Here is a 16,105-nt window from a genome sequence, read left to right on the forward strand (position 1 = left end):
ATTGACAATTTAAAGCTGTTAATCGAAGCAACCCACTATGAGAAGCTGTACGTGGGTCCTAGTGGTACACTTTCCATCATGAGACAGAGATTTTGATCCTCAAACTGATCACTCCCGGGTACTTATTGATGGGTCGGCTATCAACGCAGTTCCTGAATCAAGTTACGACCATTTGAAACCTGCAACCCTCACTAGATGGCAGCATATCCAAAAAATGAGATCGGATTTCTGGAAACGCTGGTCAGTCGTCTATTTGGCAGATGTCCCGAGATGAGCCAGCCTAGGGCTGCAAGTCTCGTTAATAAAGATATAAAAAACTAGTTGGCAGAATTGCAGCAACGGCAGAAATGGATCAAACAACATACTGACGTCAAAATTGGTGACCTAGTGTTACTGCGAGAAGACCATATACTTCCATACCATTGTACGAGTTATCGACATCAATACTGGCAAGGATAACGTGACGAGAGTGGTGGTGGTCAAAACTGCGGAAGGTGTATATAAGCGATCGACGGCAAAGGTAGCAGTACTCGCTGGATGACGCTGTTGACAGAGGGATAGCTGATTTAATTTCCGTGAAAAAAAAAACCCTGACAATAATAGAACAATTCCTGCCAAAGCCGTCATTCCCCCTATAATTTTTTTTTTTAAATAAAATTGTTTTTTCCACCTTTTAATAAAATTTAAGCTTCCGTTCCCTTAAGGATTTTCTCCTTGATAAAAACATTTTTTCAATAATCTTTGCACATGTCTGGAAAAACAAATTAATTAAGATTAATTAAGTAAAGATTGTGCCAAGTTACTAAAAAGTTAACTTTACTACATTTTTCATAGAAAAACACACATTTTAATAAAACCTCTGCATGCAGGATAAAACGCGCCCATCTGATGTGCTTGACTATGGATTTCATAGTTTGAGAATGGCGTGTGCCAATAATTTATTTTTAAATAATTATCAATTAAAAAGTAAAAAAGTAAGAATTGAAAAGTGAGAAAATAAAAGTGAAAAGTGATGAGTGAGAAGTTATGAGTGATGAGAAGAGAGAGACACCAAATGAGAAACAACTAGTGAAAAGTAAGAATTGAGAATTCCACTAATAGTTTGATAAACAATCATGAATTGTTAGTTGAGATTTGGGATATGAGAACTGAGGAGTGAGATGGGAGAAGCGAGAAAAAAGAATGAGAAGTGAGAAGCGATAGGCAAGCAGTAAGAAGTGCGAAATAAGTTGTGATCAGTGAAAAGCGAGGAGCAAGAAGTAGAAGGTGAGAAGTAATAAGCGAGATACTTTGTGTGAGAAATGAGCAGAAAAAAAGCATGAGGAGGAATATGACAATTGATAAATGGGATGTAAAGTGAGAAACGTGAAGTGAGAGGTGCAAGGTACAAGGAGTTGAATTTCAGAATAGAGAAAAAAGCGAGAAGAGAGGCGAAGGGAGAGAAGTAAATAGTGTGGAAACTACTCAGCATAGAGTTTTTTCAGCATAGATTTTTGGGCATCCAAGGTTATCCCTGGAATACGGGCTAAGGATCTACAAGCATAGCTAAAGATCAATCGGACTGTTTCAATTATGGCATTTTTTTTTCTTCCTAAACAGTGGAGGGGGAATCTGCTCAACAGACATCCTGGGTTGACCAGGAAGTGCGGGGTTAGGGATCACCGAGGGAGGCAGGACTACATTCCCGACCCGCTAAACCGTTTCCATTGCCGCCAAGCCCATAGTCCCTTCGGTACAACCAGAAAGTAATGCTTCAAAGGGGGGCCAGTGCACAACGCACCCTCGAGGTTAGTTGCGTGTCCTTGCAGCACCGAACATCGTAACTAGCTTTTCTAGAAGAACACCATGGTATCGTGCCAGCGCGTTGCCGGCTTTCCAGGTGGCCTTACCACGCCCTATGTCCTCGGAAGGTGGGAAGGGTCGACTTCGCGCCTGCTTCCCTCTGCACGACTGGTATCAAGAATGATGATGCCGCGTGCACCCCAGATTGACCTTTCTGCGATGGGGCCTATTCGCCAGCACACAGAGAGACTTGCCGACGCGAGGCCTACGCCTGCCCCAGCCTTGACGAGGACCCCTTTCCGTCCTCGGGCTCGGAACCCGCCCGGTTGACCGACGCCGCGAAAGCGACGATACCATGTTGTTCTTCGCGCGGCCACTTGTTCGATAAAAGGATCGAGTTCGACCACAGAGCATGACCACCGGTATGACCCATGAAGCCGACTCCGATCCCTTGGACCACCTCTTATTTGCGCCTGAACTAGCCATCCTTGAGTCCACGCGCCACCTTCTGTGTAGCTCCGAGATGATTTGGGCGATAGCCGATAAAACGGCGTTCCAGCCAACTTCATCTTTACACATCCTCCGAACTAGGTTGTCCGGGGTAGTGTCCAGACCACATGTGGCAAGCATGTGGTCACGCATTGCGCGAAAACGTGAGCACACGAACAACACGTGTTCCGCCGTTTCCTCTAAACCTGCGCACACCAAACACTCGGGCGAGGCCGAGCAAGCCAGCTGCGTTACCTGCACTTTGATTTTGCAGCACGCTTAAACGCCGGGCACATCGAACCCCCATGGGGTGCTTGCTGTTCACAGCTTTGCTGGAACAAATCAAACAATTGGGAGGGTTCGGGCAGCATTGTGCCTTATGTCCCTCCAATCCGCAGCGTCGGCAGAGATTGCTTCTGTCAGGGCCTTTGCAGTCCCATTGCTTATGCCCCGGTTCCAGGCACTTGAAGCAAACTTCGGGTTGCTCGTATATGCGCACAGGGCATACCGACCATCCCACCTTGACGCTCCCTAACTTGACTACCTTGGAGGCGTCCGCTGCAGATAGCCGAACCAATGCTACCTGCGTCCCTGCCGGACCTTTCCGTAGCCGAACGGCTGCGGTGGTCGTCTCCACTTCACACTGTCGCCGCAGTGCCGTGACGAGCTCTTCGACTTCAGTGATCTCGTCCAGGTCTTTAACCCTTAGATTCACCTCCGTCGTGAGTGCCCTCACCTTGACCGTCTCGCCTAGGATCTCCTCCGCCAACTTCTTGTAGGCGGCGCCCTTTTGCGAGACGCCGCGCTTCAGCTCGAGTATGATCTCGCCCATCCGGGTACGTTTTATTCGACGTACGTCGGCGCCGAGTTCACCGAGCTTGACGTCACTCCTCATCGCCTTCAAAACATCCGAGTACTTAGCCTCGTCCGCCGTGATGACTAGGGCATCGCCCCTGGAGCGATTGGCGCCTACCCTAGACTTCTTGCTACCCTCATTCGCCTGGGCCTTCTTTTCGGCCCTTGACATCTTCGGTTTCCTCTTGTTCTTGACCAGGGTCCAGGAGGCGTCATCCCCCTCTATTTCCCTGGTCTGGTGCGGCTGAGAACTTTCAGCCTGCCGTAACCCCTTACCACCGTCTTTCCTGAGTGGACGGACCTTTCCAGGTCCTTCCTCCCCAGGTTTTGGAGGTACCTGACCGGGGTTCAGCTTCCCAGCCCCACTACCCTTGTTCGGGGTAGTAACCCTCCGCGTTTTGGAGCGGCCCCCAGGGAGCTCATCCCCTGGAGACTGTCTCCCCCGTTTTTGTGTCTGCTCCGTTGGAGCAGTCACTTCCGACGTACCCGCAAATACTTGAGCCTCAGTCTGGGTAGACTTTGGCACCACCGTCTTCGCTGGCACGCCTTCGGTCGACTCGACCTTGCCCGAGTCCGCGAATCCTTGGGCCTCAGTCTGGGTAGACCTCGACTCCACCGATTTCACGGGTTTACACTTGGCCGTCCCGACCGCCCTCTTCAGCTTGGCGTCCAGCATCGACTTTCGAAGTTTCTGCAAGCTCCTCTTGAGGTCCTTGCTGATATTATGCTTCGATGACGCAATGTCGATGATGGCGTACAGCTGTTCCGTCGCCACCTCGAAGGCCGAAAGCCCATCGCGTTTGCGGTTCATCGCCTCCACAAGCCATGGGCCGTCAATATCCCCTACCGGCGTTTTTCTAGCCGAGAGGAAGGTTGAGTGACCCACGCTGGCGCTGCGCACTGAGCTGCCGACTATTGCCTCTGGCCTCCTAGGCGGAGACCTGAACAACCCACCTCTTGCGAAGGGGTTGTCGCCTACACTACTACCACTAATTGAAGAATTGACTTGGTTTTCCATTTTGGTCCCACGAGTTGCTCGGGAAAAGAGGTCCACCACCCCAGAGCCCAGCATGACGCGGTAAGGGGCAATTACTGTGGAGGGTGCCCAGGTACCCCACAGGCTCCGTTAAAGGCCTAGCTTATTATTTCACCCCCCTGGCCATGCATCCCCTCGGCACGGGTCGCTTGACGCCTTGGGATTAGGGGTTAGGGACGATGGTCCCGGTCTAACTCGCAGTGGCCATGGGGAGGGGTCGTCAAGCCCTTGGACAAAGTCCCTGCTGCCCCGACATCAATTATGGCATATGTCCTTCCGGATGTGTAGAATAGAATGATCCAACGTAAGAGATTCTGGGTCAGTCAAGAAATTCCTGAAGTTAGGCCTTAAGATCTACACGCTATACTAAAGATGTATCGGACTGTTTTAAATGTGGTACATGCCTTTTTGGTGGTACATGCGGTCCTTAGCCTCTTACCCAGCAACTCCTATCCCTACCTCCCCGCGGTGCTGGCCGGGATACGAGCAACCTTAGGGAAGATCGGGTAACCAACCCCGGTGGGAACTATGGTCGTATGCTGATAGGGAAGGGGGGGTTTGCTCCTCTCCGGAGGTGCAAATCTTATTGAGCGTCTGTTCTCCATGTCAGGATCGGCTCACAACAGCGTCTGTTGGCGGCTGATCATCGTCCGAGTGCCAGCGAGGGACTCTAAGTGAAACTGTGCACCATGGTCCACCGGAAATAAGGAGGAATGGTCCTCCGGAAAATTTGGGTTTGGTGTCAGGCCCTGCAAGCCAGCCTTTAAAAAATCATAAGCAACGAACAATCAACAAGAGAGTACGGACCGGAACCATCGGCGAAGACCACTGCGACGAAAAGGGACTAGCGATTGGAAACTCGGTTCGTGGAACTGCAAATCTCTCAACTTCATCGGGAGCACACGCATACTCGCCGATGTGCTCAAGGACCGTGGATTCGGCATCGTAGCGCTGCAGGAGGTTTGTTGGAAGGGATCAATGGTGCGAACGTTTAGAGGTAATCATACCATCTACCAGAGGGAACGAGAGAATGTGCAGGTTGAGGATCAAAGGCCGGTTCTTCAACTTCAGCATAATCAACGTCCATAGCCCACACTCCGGAAGCACTGATGATGATAAGGACGCATTCTACGCGCAGCTGGAACGTGAGTACGACAGCTGCCCAAGCCACGACGTCAAAATCATCATAGGAGATTTGAACGCTCAGGTTGGCCAAGAGGAGGAGTTTAGACCGACTATTGGAAAGTTCAGCGCTCACCGGCTGACGAACGAAAACGGCCTACGACTAATTGATTTCGCCGCCTCCAAGAATATGGCCATTCGCAGCACCTACTTCCAACACAGCCTCCCGTATCGGTACACCTGGAGATCACCACTGCAGACAGAATCATAAATCGACCACGTTCTGATTGATGGACGGCACTTCTCCGACATTATCGACGTCAGGACATATCGTGGCGCTAACATCGACTCTGACCACTATCTGGTGATGGTTAAACTGCGCCCAAAACTATCCGTCATCAACAATGTTCGGTACCGACGACCGCCGCGGTACGACCTAGAGCGACTGAAGCAACCTGATGTCGCCACTGCATACGCGCAGCATCTCGAGGCAGCGTTGCCGGAAGAGGGTGAGCTCGATGGGGCCCCTCTTGAGGACTGCTGGAATACAGTCAAAGCAGCCATTAACGACGCAGCGGAGAACAACGTCGGGTATATGGGTCGAAGTCGACGGAACGATTGGTTCGACGAAGAGTGCAGACAGATTCTGGAGGAGAAGGACGCAGCGCGGGCGGTCGCGCTGCAGCAAGGTACCCGGCAGAACGTGGAACGTTATAGACGGAAGCGGAGACAGCAGACTCGCCTTTTTCAGGAGAAGAAACGCCGCCTGGAAGAAGCGGAGTGCGAGGAGATGGAACAGCTGTGCCGTTCTCAAGATACACGCAAGTTCTATCAAAAGCTCAACGCATCCCGCAAAGGCTTTGTGCCGCGAGCCGAAATGTGCCGGGATAAGGATGGGAGCATATTGACGGACGAACGTGTGGTGATCGAAAGGTGGAAGCAGCACTACGAGGAACATCTGAATGGCGCTGAGAGTACAGGCAATGAAAGTCAAGGCAGCGGAGGAGATGACTACGTCAGTTCAGCGGACGATGGAAGCCAACCAGCCCCCACCTTGAGGGAAGTTAAGGATGCCATTCAACAGCTAAAGACCAATAAAGCAGCTGGTAAGGATGGTATCGGAGCTGAGCTCATCAAGATGGGCCCGGAAAAGCTGGCCACTTGCCTGCACAAACTGATAGTCAGAATCTGGGAAAACGAACAGCTACCGGAGGAGTGGAAGGAAGGGTTATATGCCCCATCTACAAGAAAGGCGACAAACTGGAGTGTGAGAACTTTCGAGCGATCACCATCCTTAATGCCGCCTACAAAGTGATATCCCAGATCATCTTCCGTCGTCTGTCACCATTAGTGAACGAGTTCGTGGGAAGTTATCAAGCCGGCTTCGTTGACGGCCGCTCGACAACGGACCAGATCTTTACTGTACGGCAAATCCTTCAAAAATGCCGTGAATACCAGGTCCCAACGCACCATCTGTTCGTTGATTTCAAGGCGGCATACGACAGTATAGACCGCGTAGAGCTATGGAAAATTATGGACGAGAACAGCTTCCCTGGAAAGCTTACCAGACTGATCAAAGCAACGGTGGATGGTGTGCAAAACTATGTGAAGATCTCGGGCGAACACTCCAGTTCGTTCGAATCGCGCCGGGGACTAAGACAAGGTGATGGACTTTCGTGCCTGTTGTTCAACATTGCGCTAGAAGGTGTCATGCGGAGAGCCGGGTGTAACAGCCGGGGAACGATTTTCAACAGATCCAGTCAATTTATTTGCTTCGCGGATGACATGGACATTGTCGGCCGAACATTTGCAAAGGTGGCAGAACTGTACACCCGCCTGAAACGTGAAGCAACAAAAGTTGGACTGGTGGTGAATGCGTCAAAGACAAAGTACATGCTTGTGGGTGGAACCGAGCGCGACAGGGTCCGCCTGGGAAGCAGTGTTACGATAGACGGGGATACCTTCGAGGTGGTCGAGGAATTCGTCTACCTCGGATCCTTGCTAACGGCTGACAACAACGTTAGTCGTGAAATACGAAGGCGCATCATCTGTGGAAGTCGGGCCTATTACGGGCTCCAGAAGAAACTGCGGTCGAAAAAGATTCGCCACCGCACCAAATGTGTCATGTACAAGACGTTAATAAGACCGGTAGTCCTCTACGGACATGAAACATGGACAATGCTCGAGGAGGACTTGCAAGCACTCGGAGTATTCGAGAGACGGGTGCTTAGGACCATCTTTGGCGGTGTACAAGAAGACGGTGTGTGGCGGCGAAGAATGAACCATGAGCTCGCCCAGCTCTACGACGAACCCAGTATCCAGAAGGTAGCTAAAGCCGGAAGGGTACGATGGGCAGGGCATGTTGCAAGAATGCCGGACAGCAACCCTGCAAAGATGGTGTTCGCTTCCGATCCGGCAGGTACGAGACAACGTGGAGCGCAGCGAGCGAGATGGGCAGACCAGGTGCAGAACGACTTGGCGAGCGTGGGGCGTATTCGAGGATGGAGAGATGCGGCCTCGAACCGTGTATTGTGGCGTCAAATTGTTGATTCAGTGTTATCTGTATAGATGTAGACTAAATAAATGAAAATGAACATGCCTTTTTGAATGTGTAGAATAGAATAAGTCAACGGCAGATATTTTCGACCATCCAAGAAATTCATGGGGTTAGGCCCTCAGATCTATAAGCGTAACTAAAGATCAATCAGACTGTTTTAAATGTGGTACGTGACCTTTTGGATGTGAAGAATAGAAAAAGTCAACGGCAAAGTTTTCGGTCATCCAAGAAATCCCTGGAGCTAAGTTCTCAGATCTACACGCTTAACTAAAGTTCAGTCGGACTATTTAAATTATGGCACATGCCCTTTTGGATGGTTAAAATAGAATGTGCCATCGTAAGAAATTCTGGGTCATTCAAGAAACCCTTGGAGTTATGCCTTAAGATCTACACGCGTCACTTTAAGATTTATCGGACTATTTTAAATGTGGTACATGCCCTTTTAGATGTGTCATACTGTGAACACATTCCATTCTATGCATAACAAAGGGCATGTACCATATTTGAAACAATCTAAGAAATCTTTGGTTCCGCGTGTAGACTCAAAGGCCTATTCCAGGGATTTCTTGGACGACCAAGAACCTATGCTGGGTACACATTCTATTATATGTGTCATAAAGGCATGTACCATGTTTGAAACCGTCCGATCGATTTTTTGTTGCTCCTATAGACCTTATAGCCTTAATCCAGAGATTTCTAGGACTATCAAGAATCTATGATGTGAACACATTCTATTCTACGTATCACAAAGGGCATACATCACATTCCAAGCTGTCCGATATATCGTTGGTTACTCATGCAGACCTTAAGATCCCACTTCTTGGAAGCGTGATACGTGCACCGTGTACAAAAAATCGTGATTTGGCTCCATAATGCACAAGGTCACATGCGCCCACCAAATAAATTGAAGAATAAACACACAGAAAAAAGTAATGAAAAATAAACAGTGCGTAAAACTTGACATGAGAAAATTTAGGCTATTCTACGCTGAAATTGTCCTCTTGCTAACAAGATTGCTTACAACTTGTATGCAATATTGACGATTCACGTCGAATATTGTATACATTTAGGCCATATCCCGTATGGAATTACGCTAATAATGGCGTTCCATTCATGTGCATGACTTTTAGCGTAAATTTCGTAAATTTGCATATCTTGTATACACACATCAACTAGTTACACGAAAATCTAGCAAAAACAATTAATTAACATTTCATACGCTTTCATTGCAGTGAAAACGAAAATAGGACTTTCCATAAATTCATACTTGATTCTTCTGTCAGTTCACTGCTGTTTGTTTACATTTTTAGGCTGGCGCGTTTTAGCTTCGGGGTGGCGCGTTTCAACCCGCATGGTTTGAATTTGCAAGAAAATGCAAAATAAACTCGTTTTCTCGGAATATAATTGGTTTTTCGTCCAAATTTTTATTCCGTTAGTGAAGTTAGTGGTTAACACATTGGAAGCACATACTCTTGATTGTTATCATCGTTAAATTTGAGGATTTGCTTAGGGGGTGCATATTGACCGTCCTTCTCCTATCCGCGGGAGACTCTTAAGAGTTTTAAAGGTATCCTTGTTGGAATTTTTAACGAGAAATTCTCCTCAATATCCAAGAAAAAATCTTCAGAATTTTCGCGGATTGTTCAAAGTTTGGATTTCAACAAAAAAAAATCTTCAGAATTCAACGCAAAAATGTTCAAAATTTCAAAGTTATTTCTTCGGCTTTTTACGATAAATTATTTGCATTGTCCATAAGAAATTGTTCGGAAATTCCATGAGAAAATAATAAAAAGGGTCGTAAAGACATTTCTACCAAACAACCATTTCGGGCAAATGACCTTTTCGATCAAAATATTTTTTTGGCACAAAGACATGTTTGGCCTCCGTTTAAGATAGATTATATTTTCGGCCAGGTGAAGACACATTCGTCATGTTGGCCAAAATGGCCCATCACTTCGCTTGGTCGAAAGTCAATCGACGAAAAGCCATTTGTTCGAAAGCCAGTTGACCAAATTGAATGTTTTTCCGAAACAATTATTAAGTTGAAAACGGCGGAACCAAAAATTCCATGTAGCCGAAAGCGACATACAGCCAAAATGGACATTCGGCCGAACCGATAATAAAAGTTTTGCCCTTATTTGCAATTATTTGGCTGAAAATGCCGTTTAGCCAAAATGGTCGTTTGACCGAAAAAGTCTTTGGACCGAATAGATCCTTAACCGAATATGCCGTTTGGTATAAATGGCAGAGAGAGCCATTTGGCCTGAAAATGTCCTGTCTGTTAAACGACCATTTCGGCCAAATGATTTTATTTGGCAAAACTACTAATACAGCATTTTCAGGAGAAATTAACTCAATAATATCTCATTCAGTTATTGATCCCATACTCTGTTATAAACTAGCCTTGCATAAGAGGTAAAATATCAAAAGATAATCTGCAAAATACTTAAGGCATAACATGCTCAGGTATTTCAATACCAAACGAATAATTATTTGTGATGCGTTTGTTATTTAAATACCCAAGCACAGGGATTGAATCCTAAAGAGAATGAACAAGTCTCAAACTTATCAGCTCTGTATACATATACGATATGTAGCATACCGCGAGAGACTTTTTTCGCAAGCTGTCCTGATAGAGAACTGATTCGGGAGGCTATACCCCATGATAAATTTCTTTTCGAAAGCTCCAAATATGGGGAGCACTGGCTCTGATGATGTATTTCAACTTGTTCTACACAGCTGTGCAGCAACCAATACGAAGTGAGCGAAAACAAAGCGAGAATCACCATTTTTCTTTGGCGGCTGCCCATCCGATTCTGTTTTTTTCGCACTTGTATACAAGTTTGATAAATTTGTTATCATGGCTTGTTATGATTCGGAACAGTTTATGCCTCTCTTTTATCGTTGTTCGTTATCTATTGAGAGCGATTTCTGAAAACCCTGCCCAAGCATGTTATGCCAAAATTATTTTGTTGTATTGATTTTTGCTATTCTTTTCTGGTAGTTCACCTTTTATGCAAGGCTAGTCCATACCAATTCCTGTAATCGAAGTCTTCGCTCCTCCTCGGGGAGCATCACAAATATTGTTCAGAGACGCCAAATCCCGTTTTTTGTGTTGGGCCATGACCCAAGCGGCCCATAAAGCCTTGGAATATTATTTCCATCATTGACTCAATTTGGGAATTTGGTCATTCTGGAGGCCCCCCGGATTATGACCGATGTAGCTGGAACCCGAGTGGCCAGAGAACCCTGAAAATATCATTTTCATCATTGCTTTGTGAAATCATGAAGTTTGAGGTGTTGCACGACCTATTTTGACTCAATTTAAAAAAATGGACATTCCGGAGGTACCTCGAATTGTAGCCGGATTCTGGAACCGTAATGAGGATTGATCCTAGTCAAAAATTGAGATCCATTCTGAGCGAATGCAACTTGTTGCGAAGGAATCGGTCTCTACAGCAGTTTCAATTTTTGAAAGTCCTAAAAACAGACGTCAGGGACGGAAAGGTTTAGATAGACGGTTCATAAGTCCCGCCTTTTTGTTAACCCTTAAAGGCGCAAGCCGATTTTTTTAGAAATCGTCGGAAATATTTTTAACGTAAATAACTATTGAAATTATTAACATTAAACGTATTTTCAGTTTGTTGTTTTAAAACAACATTGCGCATTTAAGGGTTAATAGGTTTGGGTGCAAATATTATGTGGAACCATAACACCCATCAAAGGGGCGAGACTACCGTGTCTTCTTTATAGATAACAAGAAAGCTACAATTATGTTTTCCATTAGTTCAATTCCATACTTGTGTCATTTCTGTAATTAAATAACATACCCACTAATTTACTCCCACGAATTAAATGGTTTTGGTAACTATGTTTTAATGTTTCCATTTGACACATGCTATAAATTGTACGAATAAATTTATTTTTACATTAAGTCGGAGTAAAATCTTCAACAAAGCCATGCAATCTGGTTCAATATCGCTTCCAGCCTCCCTCCAGACGACTGGTTTTGATGGATTGTGCTTTAAAAAAATAAACTTCCAAGTGTTTATTTACACTTGAAAGCTCACAGCGAGCAACATCTGCCTAAGTTCTATCACCGTCGTCATCATCATCATCAACTGCCCCGAGTTACTGCTTCTGCTTCTCCCGGGCAGAGGCAAAAATCGGAAACGACTGCTGCGAGAGCTGCGAGTTTCGTTCTCCGCCAACAACAGCCAACGATCGGAGGGGCACTTGATATCCGGCCACTTGTCGATCGCCTCCCGAGCACTCCAGCAGGAGCAACCAACGTAATGGTAGCACTTATCCTGATCTTCAACACACACACACGCTGTTGCTCTTGGTCTGGCCTTTCGGTCGGTAGTGGCCACTTACCCGAACAACCCCGGCCCCAAAGTGCGCTGCTGTTATGATTAGCGATCAAGAGTCTCTAGATCTGCTTTTTTTAATTGCTTGAACAAATAGAACGTATACCGGAGCAGCATCAAGATCGTACTGATCACCCACCTTCTCGGTTCGGCGTGTCATCATTCAGCGGGTTCGGTCGGGATGCCGGGCATCGTGACAGGCCAGCCATATGGTTTGTTTTCGCATCGGTGGCTTGAGCAAACAACGACCCATTCTTGACTGGTTGAACCCCGTGAAAGGAAATTAGAATAATTTTGAATTCATTACGGGCTCAGTGATTTATTTGTGAACATTCAAAAGGGAGCATTTTACTTCTGGTTTTTAGTTTGGGCGATTTCAAAACAAATAAACCGATATGCGGGCAGGTTACGATCTGGGAATTTATTTCTGATAGATGAGGTCCATCGGGTTAGAGGTCAGCTGGGCAGGAGTAACACGTTTAGTTGAGCTTGTTGAGAAACGGTGCAATTGAGTTGATGTCTTCGCAGTCCGGTACCATTTTGCCCTTGAATTGGATGCAAGCCTCGGCGCACAGGTGGCCTTCGAAGAACTCGCCGAACATCTTCTTGCACTGAGCGCAATTGTTGAAGCAGACCCCAATCATATCGTACCCACCCAAGATGTCTGGAAATGGATTGAGATAACTTCAAATTCTAACTCATTCTATACAAACAATGGAAGGAAGCTCTCCGTATTGTAATCTTACCAATTTGAGGATTCGCTTCGGATTCGGTAATCAGAACAACTACTGCTGCCAGAGCAACTAATGCTGTGGTTACTTTCACTGAAAACATTTTGTATCAGACAAGTGGCTTCGAAATATGTTTTCAGGATAGGCTGATGGTAAGTATGATGGAAGTTTGCACAACCCTCATTGTTTTATATGAAATCTCGCCAGGATGTGCATTAGACAGTTATTTCCAGTTCTGCATTAGTAGTCCACTCTAACGGAAATTGCATGCATTGGATTAAATTGTTTGCTTCCGTTGGAGTTTTGCTCATCAGCTGGTTTTACTTTTACTTTTCTAAGCATTTCCGAAGTGTTCCACTTGTTTGGTGCATTTTATATCTAATGGTGATTTTGGAAAGTTCGTCCTGGAGCAGCGATTTTATTTTTCTAGTTCATTTCTGATGATGATATTTGATCTAATACATAGTTTTTACTCTGCTATGACCGCAGGTGGCTACCAGACTCCCTTTCGAATAATCCGGAGCGTGCGTGAATATGTTCATTTTGGAAAGATCAGCGGATTTTTTCTAAAACATTTCTGACGGTGATCTTCAAGTAATACAGAGCACCTACTCTACTATGACCACAGTGGCCACCAGACGGCTTTCTGGAGAATCCGGAACGTCCGTAAAAATGGTAATTTTGGAAAGCTTGTCCCAGAGCAGCGGATTTTTTCTAAAACATTTCTGACGGTGATCTTGGAGATATTTCAAAGTCTTACTCAGCTATAACCGCAGGTGGCCAAAAGTCCGTAATTTGGTTATTTATGATAGTTCATCCTAGAGTAGTGCAATTTTTTCTAAGCCATTTCTGATGGTGGTCTTAGTATTAATTCACAGTTCTTACTCTTCAATGACCGCAGGTGGCTACCAGAAGGTCTTTCCGCAGATCTGGAACGTCCATGAAAATGGCCGTTTTGTACAGTTCGTCCTAGACCAACATTTTTCTTCTAAACCATATCTGATAATGACCAGACAGTTCGTCAATGCTCTTTACCATACAATATTGTATGGAGTTTTCCACCTTTACCATAGGTATAATAATAACCCAATAATATTCTACGTAAACAAATGAATAATGAATTCTATCATAATAATATGTGTTTTTTTGTGTCTTTATTAAGGAGACTTTCAGCCCGAGGCTGGCTCGTCTCCTGTCATAATAATACTAAAATAGTAGTTATTGATGATAATAGCCACATCAGGTATTCGAGAGATATTGGATACCAAATCAATACCTCGTTTAAGTTAAGTTATTTGACAGGTATGATGTGTTTGTATTGCCTTACTCGATGTACTGTAACCCGATGTGGATTTTGGCTAGTATGATCAGTTGCTTGATAATAATTTTGATAATATGTAATAACGAGTGGCCAATCCTTGCTTAATGTCTTGTTTAATCAAAAATAAGATACTTCAACTAAAAAACTAGACCGTCTAAGACGAATTAAGTACTGTCCATTTAATTCCACTAGTTAATTTTCGTTATCTTTGCAGATACGTATTTCGACCACAACTGTAAATTCGTCTTCAAATCTTGTACTCGACTCGACTTGAAGAAAACAATCGCATCAAATATTTATACTACGCTAGAAATGTACCTAATCCCTGGAAATCTTATGTAGCTAGAGTTTGAAATCCACCTATACAGGTACAAACACTGTTATTATTTAAGGATCAGAAACTTGAAGCTCGAGCTGCCATTTCCTGATCCTTATTCAACAATAAAGTAATTGTACCTGTCAGTGGATTCCAAACTCTCAGCTAGGCATCAAGTTTAGATTAGGTACCTAGCGTAGTATAAGATTTTTAAATTTGATTGTTTTCTTCAAGTCGAGTGATTTTTCCTGAAGACGACCACACAGTTGTGGTCGAAATACGTATCTGCAAAAGATAACGAAAATTAACTAGTGGAAGAAAAATGGACAGTACTTAATTCGTCTTAGACGGTTTAATACATTCCACTAAAAGAGCTTAATATATTTTTCTAAAAAAACTAGATTGTTTGTTGGGATGTGATAGGAACGCAAGACGGAATTCTAATTGGACATAAAAAATAAGTTTCTCCTGCATTTCAAATTCTAACAGTTACTACTAGACTTGTCAAGTTCAAGGTACAGGATTGAAATGCAAAAGGTAGGGAAATCCTTTTTATGTTTTAGCGATTGCTGCAACATGAGAAATATAAAAAATATACGAAGTAGAAGAATGCAATGGGCCTGGGATCGAACCCAAGGCCTCCTGCGTTTGAGTCAGAAAGGGCAACCCTATGACTACCAAGCACACTTTTCTGAAGACGCACAAGCCTCCTTGCGGATGAATTCTAAATTATTTAGTTTCTCGGCATATTGGTTTTTAATCCTAGAACAACTTTTGAGAAGAAGTCAATTTTCTAAATCCCACAGATCCCGAGATATCGAACTAAACTGATCTTTTATATACACTAGCGCTGCCTCACGGCTGAATTCTGAACAGAACAGTTTCTCAACATATTGATTTCCAATCCACGAGGAACTTTGCAGAAGACGGAAACTTCCTAAATCCCATAGATCCCGAGATATCGAACCAAAATGGTAAGTTCATATATACTAGCGCCGCCAAGTGGAAGAATTTCCAATCATTTTTTTCTTGACCATGCGGCATGGGGTCGATCATAGATGGATTTAGAACTCGTTTCACTACGCCAGGATTTTTATAAAAAGTTATAAGAAACAACGCGCCATTTATACAGAAAATTGACTATTTTTACCGTTGGTTCCGGATCTTCCGGAGGACCAGCAGAAAATTCATTGGCCTTAAAAAGGGAGAAGAGCCGTGTGGCCGAATGCCACTAGACCGAAACTGTTTGGCCGAAAGGGTCATTTGGTCGAAGGGCCATTTGGCCGAAATAGTCATTATGCCGAAAGGGTTGTCATGCCGAAAGGGTCATTTGGCCGAAAGGATCGTTTGGACGAAAGGGTAGTTTGGCCGAAAAAGTCGTTTGGCCGAAAGGTTTGTTTGGCCGAAAGGGTCATTTGGCCAACAGGGTTACTCGGCCAAAAAGGTCATTTGGCCGAATAGAACATTTGATCGGATAGGATATTTGAATAGTGAAAAATCAGGAGTGAGAAGAAAGAAAGTGAGTA

The 16,105-nt window shown here is 45.0% G+C and overlaps 1 protein-coding gene across 1 annotated transcript; it reads right to left on the reverse strand.

Annotated features, from left to right (window-relative positions):
• Positions 1-12,527: 12,527 nt before the first annotated feature.
• On the reverse strand, positions 12,528-13,083 carry LOC134220139 (eclosion hormone-like). The gene is made up of 2 exons (XM_062699133.1): positions 12,958-13,083; positions 12,528-12,875 (listed from the first exon to the last, which is right to left on the reverse strand). Exons 1-2 carry the CDS (start codon positions 13,043-13,045, stop codon positions 12,691-12,693), a joined length of 273 nt encoding a protein of 90 aa, XP_062555117.1. The 5' UTR covers positions 13,046-13,083; the 3' UTR covers positions 12,528-12,690.
• Between the last annotated feature and the right edge of the window lie 3,022 nt (positions 13,084-16,105).

The sequence above is a fragment of the Armigeres subalbatus genome, chromosome 3 (genome assembly GCF_024139115.2).
Source record: "Armigeres subalbatus isolate Guangzhou_Male chromosome 3, GZ_Asu_2, whole genome shotgun sequence".
NCBI lineage: Eukaryota > Metazoa > Arthropoda > Insecta > Diptera > Culicidae > Armigeres > Armigeres subalbatus.

Coding starts and splice junctions, on each gene's coding strand:
- LOC134220139 (XM_062699133.1), bottom strand. CDS start 13,045: ATGTTTTCAGTGAAAGTAACCACAGCATTAGTTGCTCTGGCAGCAGTA. Junction 12,876..12,957: donor CGAAGCGAATCCTCAAATTG/GTAAGATTACAA, acceptor ATCCATTTCCAG/ACATCTTGGGTGGGTACGAT.